The sequence below is a fragment of the Talpa europaea genome (genome assembly GCF_964194135.1).
Source record: "Talpa europaea genome assembly, chromosome: 2".
NCBI lineage: Eukaryota > Metazoa > Chordata > Mammalia > Eulipotyphla > Talpidae > Talpa > Talpa europaea.
In genome coordinates this window covers 131,785,346-131,805,278 of record NC_140068.1, presented here as the reverse complement: position 1 = coordinate 131,805,278, position 19,933 = coordinate 131,785,346, and the positions used below count along the sequence as shown (strand labels likewise).

The following is a 19,933-nucleotide window of genomic DNA, read 5'->3' as shown; positions in this document are numbered from 1 at the left end:
TAATTTAGTCACAGCTATAAACTTCCCTCTACAGACTTTAATACATCCAATACATTTTGACATGCTGTTTCTTCATTATCATTATTCTGAAAGTATTTTCTAATTTCTGTTTTGATTTCTTTTGTTATATAGAAGTGCATTTACACATATTTGTGAGTTTCCCATATTTCATTTAGTTATTGAATTCCATGCCCTGTATGTGAACATGTTATATTATTTATGTCCTTTTAAATTTATTAGGTTTGAGAGAATGATGTCAGCAACATGGTGGAAAAGAACCAAGTATAGTTCATCCTGCAAAGCTTACCTTCCTTTATGAGGGAAAGTTAAGGACCTTCTTATAAAAACACAATCTTAGGAATTCATTATGATTAAACCCCCACTCCAAGAAATATTACAAGAAGCCTTGAAATCTAAACCAAACAGAGTAATGAACAGGACTAAACAAGGTAGTGAAGAAAATCACAACCCTATCACCAAATAGCAGCAAGAGACCTCCATGTATTTAAGTGTTAATGGACTAAATTCACCAGTAGCATGCTGGATTCACAACAGAACCCAAACTCCCGCTGCTTCCAGGAAACATACTTAAGTGCTAAAGATCAGCATAGCTTGAAAGAAAAGGTTTGGAAAACAATTCTACAAACAAACAAGCGGCCCCAAAACAGGGGTAGCCATACTCATACCAGATAAAATAGACTTCCAACTAACAAAGGTGACAAGAGACACCAAAGGACACTATATAATGATCAAGGGACTATACACTAGAAAGTCCTAACACTCTTCAGTATATACTCACCAAAAAAGGGAGCACCAAAATACATTAGATAATTACTATCAGCTCTGAAAACAGGTGGTAGGAGACTTCAATACTGCATTCTCACCAAGGTACAGAGAAACAAGACAGAAAATAAGCAAGGATGCAATAGCTGTAAAAGAAAATCTAGATCACACGGAACTAATAAACGTCTATGGGACACTGTTACCCCCTCAAAAAAAAAAAAAAAAAAAAAAACAAACCTGAATACACATTTTTCTCAAATACAAGTGGATCATTCTCCAGGATGAACCACACAAGGGGTCACAACACAAACATCAAAAAATACATGATTGGGCTTCCCCAGGTGTGCAGCGGGTTGAGAGCAGTGCTGTGAAGCTGTCCACGTCCTCTGCAGCACCAGTTTGATCCCCAGCCGGCCAGGGATCTACCCACATAGCGCGACAGACCTCTCCTGTCTCACCCGCTGCTCCCCTCAGCAGTGTTTTCGGTCCATCTGCCTGTTCTTCTCCTCTCTCCTTCCCATGCTTCTGGCCTGTACCCCAGTTCTTGTAGAAATAAACAGACTTTAAAAAAAATACATGAAGACTGCATTCATACCAAGTCTCTCCTAAAATGATAAAGATATCAAACTAGAAATAAAGCATGAAAAGAAAGCAAGGAGATTGCCCACTACATGGAGACTGAACAACATGCTACTGAAAAATCATTGGGTTAATGAGGAAATCAAAGAAAACTTGAGTTCGGTTAACTGAGGTGATGGGGTTGGGGAAAAAACAGAAACAGGAAAGGCCACTCTCAGCACAGCACCCTGGAGAGTCACCTGCACCTAATCCTCACTGTAGGGCAAATGGTTTTCAGGCTTTTCTGCCCTCCCACCATTAGGATTGCCCGCCTGATGGGGGCATCTGCAGTTGTTACATTGTTGTAAACTATCTTGTTTACTTCTGTGGGCCATGGGAGAGTATTGAGATAGTCACCAGAGAAGCAGAAGCAAGAGAAGCAGCAGGAGAGAGAAGGAGAGAAAAGAGGCCAGAGAAGCCCAGAGTGAAGGCTTGCCTGGGACCTGGGGGCCTGCCGGCCTCCTGGGCCCTGGGCACCCCTGCATGCCATGTACCTGGTTGCTGCTCTATATGTAACAGCTCAGTAAAAGCCTGAGAAACCCACTGAGGGCTCCAAGACTCTCCTTCACCCATCTGCTGGATCAGAAAACCTGTTCGGTGCCTGTCTTGCCCCTACACCCACCTGGCTGAGGTCGGGTCTCCAAGTCCTCCCTGGGAATTCTTTTTTTCCTGTGTCCCTTTCCACACAGCAGTCATTGGAAGGCGTCACCATGTGGAGCCCACACTTAAGGGGTGCCCTGCTATAAACATTTCTGTGCAGGTTTTGTGTCAACAAAAGTTTTTGAGTGAGTTGGGTAAATACCCAGGAGAGTGATCAGCAGGTTTTAGGGTAACTCTGTGTTTCACTTAATAAGAATGAGTTATTATCTCTTCCATAGTGACTGTGTGATTTTGCATTTCCTCCAGCAGTGAATGGGGGGCCCTCTTGCTCCCCACCCTGGTCAGCACCTGGTGCAGTGTCCCCCCTTTTCTGAGGTTTCACTTTCCAAGGCTTCAGTTTCCCGAAATTAAACTAGGTTAAAATTTTTTCATAAGATATTTAGAGAGAGATCACAGTTACACAACTTTTATTACAGTACATTGTTGTGATTGATTGTCCTGTTTTAAAGTTATTAATCACATGGTGCCTAGTTTATAAAGTAAATGTATCATATGCATTTATGTGTGGGGAAATATTTGTATATAGAGGGCTCCATACTATTTGTGGTTCTGGTATCCACTGGGGGTCTTGGAATACATCCCATGTGGATAAAGGGGGGCTGCTGTACTAGGATTTGGATTTAGGCCATATAATAGGTGTGCATAGCGTGTCCATGTTGTTTTAATTTGCACTTGCATTTACATATGTCAGCATATAATATTGAGTTTCTGTTCATATGCCTAGTTGCCATCAATGTAGTCCTTGGAAACTATTCAGAGTTTTGCTCAGTTTTAGAAAGTTATTTGTTTCTTGTTGAATTTTAAGGGTTCCATGCATATTCTAAAACATGTAGTATATTAGTCATATTTTGCTAATATTTTCTCCTGGTCTGTGGTCCAAGCTCTTTTACAGACCTAACACATCAATGCATACATAGACTTTTCTGGGGAGAAAATGAGAAGTTGCTGACTACAGTGGGTTCAGAGTAGAGGCGACTTGGTAGACTGAGGATGAGGTGACTTATGTATTTGTGTATGTCCTTGAGTATTTATGAATCCTCTGTCTGAGCGTGAATAGCAAATATTAGTTATTATCAAAATCATTTATTATCAAAAATAAATTACACAATACCTGACACTTATCAAACACTTGGCACTTGCCCCTCAGTCACATGTTCTCGGGCTCTGACCTTCTACTCTAGGACCCATCATCTTGTCACTGAATGATTTTGCCTTAGAATTTCCACCTGGCCAAGGTGGGCTGGATAATGGACACCTTCCCACTGAAAAGAGCTAAAAATGTGAGATAGGTATGAGATACAAATCCACCTTCTTAAAAGCATTAGAACCGGGCCTCCCCTGGTGGCCCAGGCGGTTGAGTGCTGTGCTGTGAAGCTGTCTGCAGCCTCTGCAGCACCGGTTCAATCCCAGCCGGCCGGCGAGGGTCCCACATGGACTGCAGACCTCTCCTGTCTCACCCGCTGCTCCCCTCGGCAGTGTATTTTGTCAGTCTACCTGTTCTGTTCCCAACTCTGCCTCTGGTGAATCCTCTCACCATCCTGCACATCTGGCCTGTACCCCGGTTCTTGTATAAATCAATAAATAAATCTTTTTTTAAAAAAGCATTAGAACTGACAATATAGTAATGAATGCCCACACCCAGTAAAGAAGGGGGAGACCCTGCTGCACCTCCCCCTGCAGTGACCTTTAGGGCTAATGGCTTTCGCCAAGGTCCGGCTGGGCAAGGAACCAGCACGCAGGGGGAGAACAGCAAAACTCCCTGAAGCAAGGGGAGAACAGCAAACCCCCCCCAAGACATAGATAAGATGGAAGCCTGTTGAAAGATAACGACCCCCAGGAGCCACTAAAGGAATGCTGACCTCACGGAACCTTATCTCACCTTCTCAAGGCCCACAAACTTTATTCTAATACAACTGTCTCTCTAAAATCTTTTCTCTTTCTAAAATCTTTTCTCTTTCTCTGTCTAAAAAGGTCATTGGTTGCTGATTAAAAAAGAACATACGAAATCTAATAACTAGGCTAATTCAAATGAAACGTTACTAAACTCTGTGTATTAATAAAACTGTTAACTTAATAATTTCTCTGTTATATGCTTAGCCTTGTTAGCATTAATCTTAATGATAAAAATATTACATTGTGAAAAGTAAAACTCACCCGTGCTAATTAATAGTAATTTAGTGGTAGTGAGTAGTTTAAACAAAAAGTAATCACATAAAATAAAAAGAAAAATTAATAGCCTAACTACTTAGGAATGCGCCTGGGTCCAGATGTAAATCACTGCCCTGTCAATGATAAGCTAAACCTATAAGCAAGCTGATTTCTTCACTGATGTTCGCCATGCCTGTGCTTTTAGAAAACATATATATACTGGTCACCAACTCAAAGAAAATTACACTCAGATTTTCACTCTTGAAGTGTGTCTGTTTGTCATTTCTTTAGCCGAATCCCTGACCACCCTGCGCAGTCTCTCAACCCTGAGACGGCCTCATCGTTCACTGCTGTGCTGGTCTGCGGCAAGACCCTACATGGGTCCCACAGAGAACAGCATCTTGAGGAGGGAGGAAGGGCTGTGAGGGCCCTGTCCAGAGCAGACACGTAGCCCAGCCCTTCAGCTCTGTGCTGAGCCTAACGACCACCACCCAACGTCCCTTTCAAAATTTAGAAAGACCTGCTTTATTTTGCTTATGATGTGTGTGTGTGTGTGTGTGTAAACACACATATATGGTACACTTCTTAGGATATAAACTGTATTCCCTATAAAAATCAAAATGTTGGGCCTCCCCGGTGGCGCGGCCTATTGAGCACAGCACTGTGAAGCTGTCCTGAGCCTCTGCAGTGCAGGATTGATTTCCGGTTGGCCAGGGAGACACCCACATGGTGCAGCAGACCTCTCCTGGCTTGCCGGCTGCCCCCCTCAGCAGTGTATTTCAGTCAGTCTGCCTGTTCTGTTCTCCACTCTGTCTCTGGTGAATCCTCTCACCCTCTCACACACCCCAGTTCTTGTATGCACAAATAAATCTTAAAATAAAAATGTTACAAACAAAGCATTTTCAGGCCCGGAGGGAGTAAAAAACACTGTCAGCTGTTGTTAACAATGAGAAACAGAAAAGCATTAAATGAGGCCTCAAGTTTGGTGATAACCTCTCATTGTCAACCTTCCACAGGCAGGTCCAGCACCTGAGCCCAGTGGAGGTCTGCCCAGGAGGGAGCAGGAGGGAGGCAGCAGGACGTGGACAGAAACCACCCTGTCCAGTATGAAGGGCTGTGGGGGTCCTAGCCAGGGAGGCTCAGGAAAGCAGGGAGCACCTCCTCAAGCCTGAGAGGAGGAATCTGGACACAAAGTAAACCCAATTTCTGATGACATAGAGCACATATCAGTCACTTCTGCCACATTCCAAAGTACTATGTGCCAAGGAAACTAAGTTGTATAAGGAGAATTAGACCTTTTGGGAGGGGGGTACTACCATCTTTACTTGAAGGGATGAATGACAAAACACTATCATTATTTAGATTTTGTTAATCTGTACACACTTTCTAGAAAGTGAAGGTGAGCTGTCCCTTTAAGAAAATCAATTGACAGTTGACAACTGATAGTAATTAACTGCCTTGATAAAGTACAAGGGCCCCCGTGAAAACCAGATAGTGGAAAATTGTGTCCCATCATTATAAACTTGACAACTTCCAGTAGCCACTTACTTTTCTTTGGGGATTTTTGGAACATGAAACATGTATGATTTTCAAAATTTGGTTCTCGAATAATTAACATAAAGATCATATAACCTGGTAAGACAATGCATCACTTTTTAAAGTCATGTATTAGTACAAGATTAATAATCAATAGAGGCCTATGGAATTAATATAACAGAAAACATTCAATGATACTGTTCCACCACTCACTTTGCAAATAACATTTGAAAAATCACCACTTGTATAGTTTCAATTTATGGCAGAAGTGGAACAAAGTTAAATAGTCACAATTATGTGAAAAGTACTTAAAATGCTATTTTCACAAATTTCAGAGAGGCTGTATAGTTCTTCATTGACCCACCAAAACAAAGAGTAAATGCAGGAGAAACAATGACAGTCCAACATGCCTCTAGTGAGACACAGAAGAAAAATTGCAAAAAATGTAAGCTGTAAAAGATCCACTCATGACCCTGATTATTTTCATTAAATATCTACATTTCTTTACGACACTTTGAACACACATTGGGTTATTAATATTATTTTAAATTAAATGAAAATATCTTTAAATTGTTTTTATTCCTCATGTAGTAAATACTGAGAGCTAGAACCTCCTAAACTTATACCGGGGTCCTGGCTAATTTTAAAACTGCAGAGACCTTGAAACAAAAAAGCTTGAAAAATCGCTGACCCAGTCCCTGGCCTGGACTCAGGGAGGCAACAGTGTGACAAAGGCCTTGGAGCAGGAGAGGAGGGGGGGGCAAAGTCCCAGGTATCTGGTGTGGTTCTCAGGGTCACAGCCCTCTGGGCTGTGCAGGGGGCAGGGAAGGTTACTCTTGGGGATTCTTCATCTCCCCACCTTTCACATCTCCCACAACAGGTGTCAAGATCTCCTTTGAATACTGGTGACTCACCCCCAGTACTCACTCCCCATTGCCTGGAGGGTCTCCAAAGACTCCAGCCAGCATCACAGCTGCAACCAGTGTGGACTCAGTCTCCCCAAACCCAAGAGCACCTGTCATGAGGCCCCCAACCCTCCTGCTGCTGCTTTCAGGGGCCCTGACAGAGATCAGGGCAGGTGAGTGCGGGCTCAGGAGCGAAAAGGTCTCATAGAGAGAGGAACCCCGGCGGGGGGCTTAGGTCCCAGAAAAAGCAAGTCTCCCCGGCCTCTGACCCTGTTGTTCCCCTTGACCCCAACCTGCCCTGACCCCTTTCTGTCCCTCTCAGGCTCCTGCCGCCCCTCTGAGTCTCCAGCCTTCTCACCTGCTGCCCCATTTCAATCTCAGGAGCCCCCTCGCCCCCTCCCCTCCCGCCCCATTTCCCTGGGACCCGCGGGGAGAAGGGTGAGCCCGGGTCTCCCCTCCCGCCCCCAGAAATACCCTGAGGTATTTCTCCACCGCGATGTCCCGGCCCGGCCTCGGGGAGCCCCGCTTCATCTCCGTGGGCTACGTGGACGACACGCAGATCGACCGCTTCGACAGCCACTCCGCGAGTGGGAAGACGGAGCCGCGGGCGCCCTGGATGGCGCAGGAGGGGCCGGGGTACTGGGAGGAGGAGACGCGGAGAGCGAAGAACGCTGCACAGGCGTTCCGAGAGAACCTGCGCGTCCTGCTCGGCTACTACAACCAGAGCGCGGCCGGTGAGCGGGGCGGGCCCGGGGCGCTCACGACCCCACCCCCGCGGGCGGGCGGGGACCCCAGACCCCGGCCCGAGCGTCCCCCGAGGCAGGGGGACCCGCCGGACCCTCGACCCGGGACGAGCCCCGGGACGTTCCCCGCGGGGTTCCGGCGTCAGTTTCGGTTTATTCCCGGCGGGGGCGGGCGGGGTGACCGCGGGGTGACGCGGGGTGACGCGGGGTGATGCGGGGTGACGGGGCGGGGACAGGCTCTCACACCCTCCAGGGGATGTACGGCTGCGACGTGGGGCCCGACGGGCGCCTCCTCCGCGGGTACCATCAGTTCGCCTACGACGGCGCCGATTACCTGGCCCTGAACGGGGACCTGCGCTCCTGGACCGCGGCGGACACGGCCGCTAAGATCTCGCGGCGCAAGTTGGAGGCGGCCGGAGTGGCTGAGCGCGTCAGGAACTACCTGGAGGGCAGGTGCGTGGAGTGGCTGCGCAGATACCTGGAGCACGGGAAGGAGACGCTGCAGTGCTCAGGTAGGAGGGGCAGCGAGGTCTCCCCACCCCCTCAGGCGGCACCCAAGGGGAGGGTGGAGTCAGGGTCACAGCAGCGCCCCCTCTCTGGTCAGGGGAAGAGGAGCCCCCCGGGTTTCCTGACTCCCCAGAGGACCCCACTTTTCCTCAGAAGTTTTCCTCTGAGCCTGAGGGGAGACCAGCCCTGAAATCACCCCTCACTGATCCTTTTGACCCAACAGCCCTCTCGGGAACCATCAGTTTTTCTCTCAGGGTCTTGTTATTGGTCTGAGGACATTTTTCTGATCTGACTCTGCTTTTGTGAGTCTCCAGGTCAGGAGCAAAAGTCTGTGCTCTCCTCCTTAGAGAACTGGGTCCACCTATCCAGAGTTGTCACCTAATTCTAGAACTTTCTAAGGAACAAGAGATTATCCCAGACTCCCTAGACCAGGCTGGTTTCTAGATTTTGTGCTTCCTCTTTCCAAACCCACTGCCCTGTCCATTCTGAGGATGGTCACAGGAGGGATTTTCAGGGTCCATGAAAGAAAAACCCAGAGTGTGTAAGTTCTCACCCTTCTCCTCAGAGGCCCCAAAGACACAGGTGACCCGCCTCCCCACCTCTGACCAGAAGGTCACCCTGAGGTGCTGGGCCTTGGGCTTCTACCCTGCGGACATCACCCTGACCTGGCAGCGAGATGGGAAAGACCTGACCCAGGACATGGAGCTGGTGGAGACCAGGCCTGGGGGGGATGGAACCTTCCAGAAGTGGGCAGCTGTGGTGGTGCCTTCTGGAGAGGAGCAGAGATACACGTGCCATGTGCAGCATGAGGGGCTGCTGGAGCCCCTATTCCTAACTTGGGGTAAGGAGGGGGATGTGGGCACAGAGCTTCTCAGGGACATCAAGAATCCTTCTGGAGACCTTCAGAGGATCAGGATGAGGCCTGGGGCTCAGGGTCTCCCCTTCCCTTCCAGATCCCTCTCTTCAGCCCCTCGACTCCGCTGTGGACATCGTTGCTGGCCTGGTTCTCCTTGGACCTGTGCTCACTGGAGTTGCACTGGTGCAGCTGTGATGTGGAGGAAGAAGCGCTCAGATAGGGAGGGAAGTGGGGGGGATCATGTCCACTGGGGGCTTTGAGGCCACAGGTAGAACTTGCCCTACCTGGTAATGGGAAGTACCATTGTAAGAGCAGGATGAGCACAGTGCAGGTTCTCTATGACCTGAGCTGACGGGTGAAGGAGGAGTCCTGGAGCCCTCAGTGCCTTTTTCAGGCTTTTAGTGTGTTTACCAGGTACAGGGAAGGCAGGAGTGCGGGGTGGTGGGGTCAGGAGGCTGCAGGCACTGGCAGGCCTCCCAGCCCCCAGCAAGTCTTCACTCTTTCTGCACTGTCCTGCGTTTTCTAGTGGCCTCTGCTTCTCTGCTGGTGCTGCTCTCTCACTTGTCCTCCTTCTGGTGGTTCTGCTGTTCCCCTGGCATTCCCGTGATGCCACCCTTATGGGCTGCACTCTCAGCCCAGGTGTATCCCACCTATGCATGCCCACACCCTACTCCAGGTGCCCACCATCAGGCATGCATTTAATCTAATGGCGGGAAGGCGAAAAACTTGATATGGATTTTACTTACTGTAGGGTCAGGAACAGGGCATGGAGCAGGTTTTCTGATCTAGCAGACCGGGTAAAGGAGGAGTCAGAGTCCTCAGTGGTTTTGCAGTTTTTTATTGGGATTACCAGGTACACGGCAGGCAGGGGTGCTGGGGGGCCGGCAGGCTGTCAGGCCTCCCAGCCCCCAGCAGGTCTTCACTCTGGGCTCTCCGGCCTTCTCTCGGCTTCTACTTCTCTTGCTTCTCTCTCAACTTCTGCTGGCAGCCCTGTGAGTCCACCCTTATAAACTCAGTCTTTCAGCCCAGGTGTACCCACTTCAGGTGCCCGCCATCAGGCATGCATTCAGGACCACAGGCTTCCCTCATCTATCTTAATAGAAAGAGGGCAAAAAAGCCTGATACTTTTTCCTTACCCTACAACCATCCACACACGTGTGTTGCCCAGTCTGGAGCTGATTGCTAACCCCCTTTTGTAAAGCATTTTTGAAAATGAGTCACATTATTCCCCTTGATAATTCTGGTGCTGGGGCCAGATAATTCACCAGAGCCAGTAAATGGCAGAGGAGGGGAAGGTTGCTGCTGAGGGCAGACCCAGGAGGCAGTTGGTCCAGTCCCCTCTCATCTTCTCTGTTCATATTTCCTGGTCCTGCCCTAAGTGTCCAGTCAGTTCTGGAAACTTCCCTGTGTTCCAGACTTGGGGATTCTGTTAGGGCTTCATAGCCTGACTTCTCCCTGGTCTCACATGGTGCTCCCTCCCACAGGAGGAAAAGGAGGAGCTACCCTGTAGGGGGCAGGACTGGACCAGTGCAGGTTTTCTGATCCCATGCAGACCAGGTAAAGGAGGAGTCAGAGTCCTCAGTGGTTTTTTTGCAGGTTTTTTTTTTTAATTGATTGATTGATTGATTGATTTATACAAGCACTGGGTACAGTCAGAAGCGTGGGAGGGTGAGAGAATTCACCAGAGCCAGAGGGGAGAGCAGAACAGGCAGAGTGACTAAGTACACTGCTGAGGGGAGCAGTGGGCGGCAGGAGAGGTCTGCGCGCCATGTGGGACTCTCCTCCGGTGGCCAGGGAGCAGCCGGGGATCGAACCGGCGCTGCAGAGGCTGCGGGCAGCTTCGCAACCCATCGCTCAACCGCTGTGCCACTGGGGAGGCCCCTTTTTGCAGGTCTTTTATTGGGGTTCACCAGGCATATGGCAGGCAGGGGTGCTGGGGGCTGGGAGGCTGGCAGTGCTCCCAGCCCCCAGCAAATCCTCACTCTATCTGGGCTCTCTGGCGTGCTCTGCTTCTTTCTATGGCTCTGCTTCTTTCTTGGCTTCTCTTTCGGCTTCTGCTGCTGCTTCTCAACTTCTCTCTCGACTTCTCTTTCGGCTGCTACTGGCGTCCCCGTGACGCCGCCCTTAAAAAGCACAGTCTTAGCCCAGGTGAATCCCATCTACCTATGCCCACACCCTACTCCAGGTGCCCGCCATCAGGCATGCATTCAGGACCTCAAGGAGCCATCATCTATCCTGATGGCGGGAGGGCAGAAAAGCCTGACATTTTCCCTTACCCTACATACACTCAGGTGTGATGGTCAGTGTGTGTAGGGTCAATTATTGTCAGGCTTTTCTTCCCTCTTGCCATTAAGATTGATGATGGATCCCTGCAGTCCTGAATGCATGCCTGATGGCGGCCACCTGGAGTAGGGTGTGGGCATACATAGGTGGGATTTAGCTGAGCTGAGACAGGGCTTATAAGGGAGGCGTCTGGGAACAGAATCACTAGGAGAATGGCATGGGCCATGCTACCCACGCTGTCTGACAAGGTCCGGGCTTAGGGGAAATTTCTGAAAAGAAAACTCCATAGCTGGTGTAGGGTAAAGAAAATGTCAGGCTTTTCTGCCCTTCCGCCATCAGGATAGATGATGGATCCTTGTCCTGAATGCATGCCTGATGGCGGGCACCTGGAATAGGGTGTGGGCATAGGTAGATGGGATTCAGCTGAGCTAAGACTGCTTTTTAAGGGCGGCGTCACGGGGGGACGCCAGCAGCAGAAGCAGCACCAGCAGCAGCAGAAGCAGAGAACGCCAGAGAGCCCAGATAGAGTGAAGACTTGCTGGGGGCTGGGAGGCTGGCAGGCCTCCCAGCCCCCCAGCCAGCACCCCTGCCTGCCATATGCCTGGTGAACCCCAAATAAAAAACCTGCAAAACTACTGAGGACTCTGACTCCTCCTTTACCCGGTCTGCATGGGATCAGAGAACCTGCACTGTGGCCAGTCCGGCCCTTACAAATGGCGTAGTCGGCAGGATCCATGCAGACGGGTATTGGAGCCCTCCAAAGACCTGGAGGGACTAAGGAGTAAAAGACTGCCTGTGACGACGCTGGAGGCGCCATGGCGGTATAGAAGATGGATACGTCCACGAGCTACAGGATGAGACCTGGCGTGAAGGAGACGCCCGAAAGGACCAGCCAACGACACTGGATAGGACCAGCCAACGACACCGGATAGGACCAGCCAACGACACCGGATAGGACCAGCCAACGACACCGGAAAGGACCAGCCAATGACCCCTGAGGCAGCAGGCCGTTGCTGAAGCAGGGAGAGGCCAATGGACTTGGACTGATAGACTGATGAACTGATAAACTTGGACTGGCATTCCCGCCAGAAGGTGGAGGACCTTGGCAGGTTATGTTTTTTTTTGAGAATCTGGGGGTGGCCAGTGGGCCTAGATGGCCAAAAGCAGCCTGTTATGCCCAGCAGCTAGGTGGAGGAGAAAAGCCATCTAAGAAAGCAAAAGCTGGTGCTGATGCTAAGTTGAGAAGCCCTAAGTGGCTGTTAAGCAGCCTGGGTATGCTGAAGCCCTGTGAGTCTCGTAAAATCACCTGTGGGTGATGCCCTGCTTATTCTTGAGGGTGAGGAGCTGAGGAACCTGTCCTTGGGGGACGGGTGGGGAACGTGGCTTGGGGTGGAGCCCAAGCCAAATGTAGAGTTTGGATCCCCGACCCATGTGCTTGTGCAGTGGGTTGGCCTGAGTGCAGGGGTCTGCGAGTCGCATGGGTGGCTGTGAAGGCCGAGTGTTGGAGCGACTGCAGACAGAAACCCTGAGGGTTGGCGATTACCCCCAACAGAATAAAATTGCCAATCCCAGAGCTAGTGCATCCTGGGGGTGGATGCTGTGTGTGCCTTGTAGCCGAGACTACAGCCAGAGAAGGCCAGGAAGCCTGACGGCTCCTGGTGTGATATAGTAGATGCCGTGAGTGATTCCCCTCCCTCATATGAGCAGTGCCTTCGGCAGCAGATTTGGTGGCTCATCTGCTGGTACCAATAATTGTCTTTTGCACTAGGTTGGTGCCCTGCCTGGACTTATTTGTGTTTTGTTGTATTTTGTTATATTTGATGTATTTGCTTTTGTGGGCCATGGCTGCATTGTTTGTTTGCTTAGAAAATTGTATATATGTATAGACTATATGGCAGAAAACCCTGAGGGGGTGGACTGTAGGGTAAAGAAAATGTCAGGCTTTTCTGCCCTTCCGCCATCAGGATAGATGATGGATCCTTGTCCTGAATGCATGCCTGATGGCGGGCACCTGGAATAGGGTGTGGGCATAGGTAGATGGGATTCAGCTGAGCTAAGACTGCTTTTTAAGGGCGGCGTCACGGGGGGACGTCAGCAGCAGAAGCAGCACCAGCAGCAGCAGAAGCAGAGAACGCCAGAGAGCCCAGATAGAGTGAAGACTTGCTGGGGGCTGGGAGGCCTGCCAGCCTCCCAGCCCCCCAGCCAGCACCCCTGCCTGCCATATGCCTGGTGAACCCCAAATAAAAAACCTGCAAAACTACTGAGGACTCTGACTCCTCCTTTACCCGGTCTGCATGGGATCAGAGAACCTGCACTGTGGCCAGTCCGACCCTTACAGCTGGCTCCTGCTATTCCTTTCATTTGTTTGTGGCTGTTATAGTAACCATGGAAATTTTCTATAAGCTTCAGAATAACACAATGAGTGTTGGCACCAGTGCCAGTTTTGGCAGTGCACACCTCAGTAGTTTGAGAAATGAGCCTTCCGACACAATTAATAGTGAAACGGTTCCCAATAATTCTCCATGTCCTCCAATTTGTAATTCAGTTACCATGAGTAACATTGAGTTCTTTAACAAGCCACACTTGATAGAGCTGTTGGAACCAAGCCTGGCAAAAGTCCAGTCCCCACTAGCAAAGGCCCTGAGGCACCCCGGGAGGCAAAATGGTCCAAGAGAAACACCCCACATACTGTTTCCATGGTACTGAGAACCCTTGGTTCTATATAGAAAATAGGAAGCCGCCCTCGATCTTACAATGCCTGCTTAGCCTTGTTTCAGTTACCTCGCTTGACCGCACAAATCACGTTGTGTGTAGCACCTGTTTCTATTTTCTGAATAACATACATCACCCAGGGAAATATGTAACCGAGTTAATGTAACCAAGTGACCAAGTTAATCATAGACTAGAAAGATTAAAAAAGGACTGTGCACTGTTAATGATCATTAATAATTTCTGAAACACTGTAAAAGTAAAATCAATCATGATTGCATGATGTAATGATCAAATAATTTCTGATGTAAAAATAAAGTTCCGCTGAGGTTATCAGTGGGAGATGTCAAGTGTCAGTGTCTCCTCACTACCTCATCTACCTCATCTCCCTCATCTCCCCCTCCCCTCATCCCTCCATTCTGCCAACACCATCTCGTCCTGCAGGGACCCTGCCCTGGTCGGAGCTGGACTCCAGCACCCGCCTGCAGGGAGTGGGGTCCTGGAACTCCAGAATCAGCCCCCTGGTCCTCCAGGGGACACAGGCCTTGCTCTGCCCTCCTTTTGGCTTCCTGATCCCTCAGCATTGGGGAGTTGGGGAGGATGTTCTGGCTCAGAAAATAGGGGTGTCCTCCTAACCATCTGTCCTCTCCTCATCTCTCCTTCATCAGCCTGAGTGTGCGTGTTTGAGTGACACCAGCCCTGCACTGACAGGAAAAGCCCAGAACCTAAGTGATTCCATAATCAGTTACAGCTCCAGCCCCTCTGCAGTCCCACCAGGGGAGACAGAGACTCTCCCAGGCCCAGCCAGAGCCCACGTCACCCACACACCTTCCCCTCACAGTGTCCCCCATTCTACCCCTTCCCTGCCTGGTCCTCTCTGGTTCCCCCACAACTCCTTTTGGACCCCATACCCTAGCCCCATTTTCACCCTCTGCTTCATTTCCAGGAGCCTCCCTGTCTTCCTAGTCATGCCCTGGGGGCGCTCCTCGGCCCTCCCCTCATTCAAGGATGGAGAATTTTTCTTTAAAGTTTTGTTTATTTATGCACACAAGAACTGGAGTGTAGGCCAGAGATGCAGGGGCGTGAGAGGATTCACCAGAGACAGAGTGGGGAACAGAACAGCAGATTGACTGAAACACACTGCTGAGGGGAGCAGTGAGTGAGACAGTCAAGATCTGCTGCGCCATGTGGGTAGCTCCCTGGCCAGCTGGGGAATCGAACTCATGCTGCAGAGGCTGTGGATATCTCCACAGTGCTGTGCTTAACCCCGTGCACCACCAGGGAGGCCCATCAAGGATAAAGAATGATTTAAATATGTATATTTTTTCCTTACATCGTGGGTCATCTTTCCACAGTTACTGTTCCTATTCAGTGTGGCCTTTCCACCTTCCTTCCCATACCACCACCAGCTCCCCCATGTCTCTCCCCAGCTCCGGATCACTCCCGCACCCCCTCTGCTGCAAGATGTGGATGGATGGTCGCCCTCAGGCCTTGCCTTTTTCCTGGAACCTTGTCCTTTTCCTGGGCGGGGACCTGGGCTCCTGGGTAGAATTGAATGTTAATTCCCAGGAGGTGCTTTCACCCCTGGAAGCAGAAGCAGAAACAAAGTACAGAGGCTGGAGTCCAAGGATCCATCCGAGACTGAAGGAACCTCTGTATTTGGGGGATCAGCCCATAATCTGGGAATCAGCTGTTTTGACCTGGAAACCCGGTTTTGCCTCTTTGTCCATGGGACTAAGAAAATTTGGGGACTTCTAACCTGACACAGGACTTGGGCGCCCCCTTGTGTGCAGATCCCTGTCCTGCCGCTGGGGGCCCAGGGAGCCTGGGGAGGGCCTGGCTGAGCAGGAGAAAGGGCGGCTCTGGGCTCCTGTGCTCAGCCCTGTGGCCACACGGGGGCGCTGCCGCGCTGCTCCGGATTCTGGTGGAGCCGCCAGGACGGGGCGGGGGGCTGAGGTGGGCAGAGTTGGGGGTCCTGGAGGGCGGCGTCCTGGGGTTAGATGCTCTGTGAGGAGTCAGAGAAGCAGGGCTCAGAGGAGAGGAGACTCCGGAGCCTGCCCTGGGTGTGAGGTTTCCAGCTTTTCTCCCAGAACCCCTCTCTCCTGTCCCTGGACAGCGATACCTGGGGAAACTGGAAAAGAGAAAAATTTTTCCTTCTATAACCTATTAAATATTGAGAGTATTTTAAAAAATAACATTTAAAGAATACTGTTCGATTTACAGAAAAGTTGCAAAAGTAGTACAGTTCTTGTTTATCCCACACCATCTCCACTTTGTTTACTCTTCCTACATGAGTACAGTTTTGTTTTTTAAAGATTTTATTTATTTATACAAGAACCGGGGTACAGGCCAAATGCTCAGAAGGGTGAGAGGGGAGACAGAGGGGAGACAGAGTGGGGAACAGAACAGGCAGACTGACGAAATACACTGCTGAGGAGAGCAGCGGGAGAGACAGGAGAGGTCTGCTTCGCCATGTGAGACCCTCGCAGCCGGCCAGGATTGAACCTGCGCTGCAGAGGCTGCGGACAGCTTCACAGGGCATCGCTCAACTGCCTACGCCACCAGGGGAGGCCCCAGTTTTTTTTTTGTTTTTTTTTTTTTACAACTAATGCAGCAATGTTGACATAATTACTAAATGCCATACTTTCATTAGTTTTTGCTAATATCCATTTTATGCTGCATAATCCCATCCAGTTTGCCTGGATGACAGTTTCTCAGACTTTCCTTGTTTTTATAACATTGACACTGGTGGGGAGTGATGTTTGGGGTCACAGATGGGGGTTCGTGGGTCACCTCTAAGAAAAGCTTCACCAGAGTCCTCCTTTCAGTGGCGCGTGCGCGCGCGCACGCGCACACACACACACACACACACACACACAGAAAGAATAAGATGCTTGTGAAGACACACTTGGCAGAAATTGTTGCACCTGAAGAGGGCAGGTGTGTTAGGTCCGATCCCAGGAGGCAGCCTTGGGAGCAGAGCTGCATCTTCCCTGAGGCAAAAAGGGCACTGAGGTAGTGTTCTGGTTGGGAGGGGCTCATTCTTTTGTGCAATTGTCATGTCTTTAAGTTAATTACTTCTATGGTGTGACTAGGCTGATTTGTCAGGAGCAGCGATTCTCTGCAATGGCTCATCCCCACATCCCACCTCTGGTCTGTGCCTCCTTGTGTAGCATTTTCCTATAGCATCCTGTAGTGGCAGGAAGGGCACAGAGCAGGATCTCCATCATCTGAGCAGATGGGTGAAGGAGCAGTCCTGGAACCCTCAGTGGCTTTTTCAGGCTTTTAGTGAGTTTACCAGGCACATGGCAGGTGGGGTGCTGGGGCGCCAGGAGGCTGCCAGGACTCCTAGCCCCTAGCGAATCTTCACTCTTTCTGGGCATTCTCTCGTGGCCTCTGCTGGTTCTCCTTTGGTCTCTCTTTTGCTCTGCTGGCATCCCCGTGACACCGCCCTTATAAGCCCAGTCTCTCAGCCCAGATGTACCCACCTATGCATGCCCACACCCCACTCCAGGTGTCAGCCATCTTTTCCATTTCTTTAGATACTGTTGTCTTTGGAAGAAAGTCATTATGGACAGCTCACACTTACAGGTGTTCTGCTATAAGCATTTACATGCATGCAGGGTTTTATGCAAATTTAAGTTTCTAAGTGGTTGTGTAACTAACTGGGGCAGTGACCACTGGGCTGTATGTCAAGTTTTTGGGTTTTCAAAGAAACTGTCGAAGATCTTCCACAGTGACCGCGCCATTTTGCATTCCGGCCGCAGTGAGGAGGCGCCTGTTGTCCACATCCTGGGCAGCACCTGTGCAGGGTTTGCATTTTTCAGCCCCTACCAGGTGTGATGGCGTCACTGTTGTTCTTTTTGTCTTTCCCTAGTGCCCTGTGATGCTGAGCATCTGTTCATGTTCTTCCTTGTCGTCTGTATCTCTTCTTGGTGACGTGGCTGTTAAAGTCTTTTGTCCATTTTTTAAATGAGGCACCACTCATTTACAACACTGTTGTTGTCCCTTTCAAAATTGGGCTATTTCTTTTTTTTTTATTTTTTTTTAATAGAGGCATGTTCCATTTATTTATTTGTCTGCTTGTTTGTTTGTTTGTTTTTTTTTTTTGTTTATACATGCACTGGATACAGTCAGAAGCGCGGGAGGGTGAGAGAATTAACCAGAGCCAGAGCGGGGAGCAGAGCAGGCAGAAGGACCGAAGTACACTGCTGAGGGGAGCAGCGGGCGGCAGGAGAGGTCTGCGCACCATGTGGGACCCTCTTCCAGTGGCCGGGGAGCAGCCGGGGATCGAACCGGCGCTGCAGAGGCTGCGGGCAGCCTCGCAACCCAGCGCTCAACCGCAGCGCCACCGGGGAGGCCCCAAAATTGGGCTATTTCTTTCTGATCATTGTTTTCAGTGTTATTTTGTAAATTCTAGAGAAATGATAAATTGCTAACTGGCTTTGAGCAGATATCCTGGCTGGGATGTTGGGGGATGGAGGGGAATGACTTAATTATGTGTATCCCTGAGTGTTATTTAAATGTTCTTGTATGTGCATGAAATATGCTTTCAAAAGTAAATTACACTACACTGTTCAACTTATAAAACTCTCCACACATCACGTCCAAATCACGTGTTAAGACCAGATGGACACGTGTGTTACCAGTGATGGACCAGCATGTCATAGTTGCCAAAGTCCTGGTGTTGTCCATTCTGTGGATGTTGGATAAACCTGTTCCATCATTATAATATCATGCAGAGTATTTTCACTGCCCATATAATATTCTGTGCTCCAAGGAAACAAAAGCAAAAAGAAACCAATGGAGTCACATCACACTAAAAAGCTTCTACATAGTGAAAGAAACTATCATTAAAATGAAAAGACAATATTGAGTCAGAGAAAATATTTGCATCTCATATATCCAGAAGGAGTTACTATCCAAGATCTACAAAGAACTCCAAAACAAGAAAACAACCCAACCAAAACAGAGGTGGAAGAGCTAAATTGGTACTTTTCTAAAGAACACACACATGTGGCCAATAGGTACATGGATAAATGTTTATCATCATGTGCTGTCAGGAAAATGCCAATTAAAACCACAGTGAGTTACCACCTTACACCTGTGAGAATGGCCCATTGAAGGGTGAGGAGGAAAAGGAACTCTGGCACATGGTGGGTGGAAATGTAATCTGCTCCTGTTAGTGGACAGAATGAGGGGTTCCCCTGACCCTCAAACCTGCACACTCTACATGGGATCTGTCATCAGCTGCATTAAGACAAAATATTCTCTAATGTATAAGACCTTCAATAGAAAAGAACTTTAATACACTTAGTCTGCAATAGAGAATTAGTGTGCAATAGCGAAAGAGAAAAGAATATAGTTAAAATAGTTGCCAAATGAAGCACCCAAAGTTACCCAACCCCCAAGTAGGAAAATGCCCAGCCAAACAGGCTTGGCTCTAAGCAGGCCCACTGAGGCCCGAAAGCCTGCCACAGTCTAAGGCACCTACTGCTAGAGATCCATGGGACAGGAGCAGGAGGGGCCAGGCAAGTCTGGAAGGAAAAGAGGAAAATCAAAATCCATATCAAGATAACAGCTGCCATTGTCCGCCTCCCCATGGGTCTCTCACTGACATCTTTGTCTCTTTCACGTGTCTCTTTCCATGTCCTGAACTCCCTGGCACAAGTCCAAGCCTGAGAAGCAAACATGGTTTCTTCTTCACATGTCTCTCTGCTCCACTTATACCTCCCCTTCTGTAACTTCTCATCCCTTCTCAGCTCCACCTTTCCTTGGGTGGGGCAGGAAACCTTGAACCTCCCTTTTCTATGGATACCACACGAGTACAGTCCTGCCCCAATGGAAAACAAATGACAGTTCCTCAAAATATTCAAAATAGACCTGTCCCATGGTCAAGCATTCCATTTATCCAAGAAGGTAAAACATTATTTCCAAGGAATATATGCCTCCTGTGGTCACTGCAGCACTGTCTACCGTAACTAAGTGATGGAGACAACCTAAGTGCCCAACGGCAGATGAGGGGATAAAGAACACAAGCTATATACACAATGGAATACTACTCAGCTGTGAAAAGGATGAAATATTGAATTTGCAGCAACATGGATAGATGTGGATGGGATTATGCTAAGTGAAATAAGTTTGAAGGAGAAAGTTAAATACTGGATGATTTCATTCATATGTGG

General features: G+C 49.3%; 1 protein-coding gene and 1 pseudogene across 2 annotated transcripts in view; one reads left to right on the top strand and one right to left on the bottom strand.

The window, feature by feature from the left end:
* Positions 1-9,142, top strand: part of LOC311167492 (class I histocompatibility antigen, Gogo-B*0103 alpha chain-like) — a gene marked incomplete at its 5' end in the record, with an annotated part of 62,322 nt that extends 53,180 nt beyond the window's left edge. The window contains 3 exons of the mRNA XM_084228512.1: positions 7,630-7,905; positions 8,466-8,741; positions 8,854-9,142. Coding sequence (XP_084084638.1) covers positions 7,630-7,905; positions 8,466-8,741; positions 8,854-8,951 — 650 coding nt within the window. The 3' untranslated portion in view covers positions 8,952-9,142. The remainder of the gene's footprint in view (positions 1-7,629; positions 7,906-8,465; positions 8,742-8,853) is intronic.
* LOC311188340 (class I histocompatibility antigen, Gogo-B*0201 alpha chain-like) overlaps positions 1-19,933 on the bottom strand; it is a 677,605-nt pseudogene that overhangs the window by 339,111 nt on the left and 318,561 nt on the right. The gene's annotated exons all lie outside the window — the stretch shown is intronic.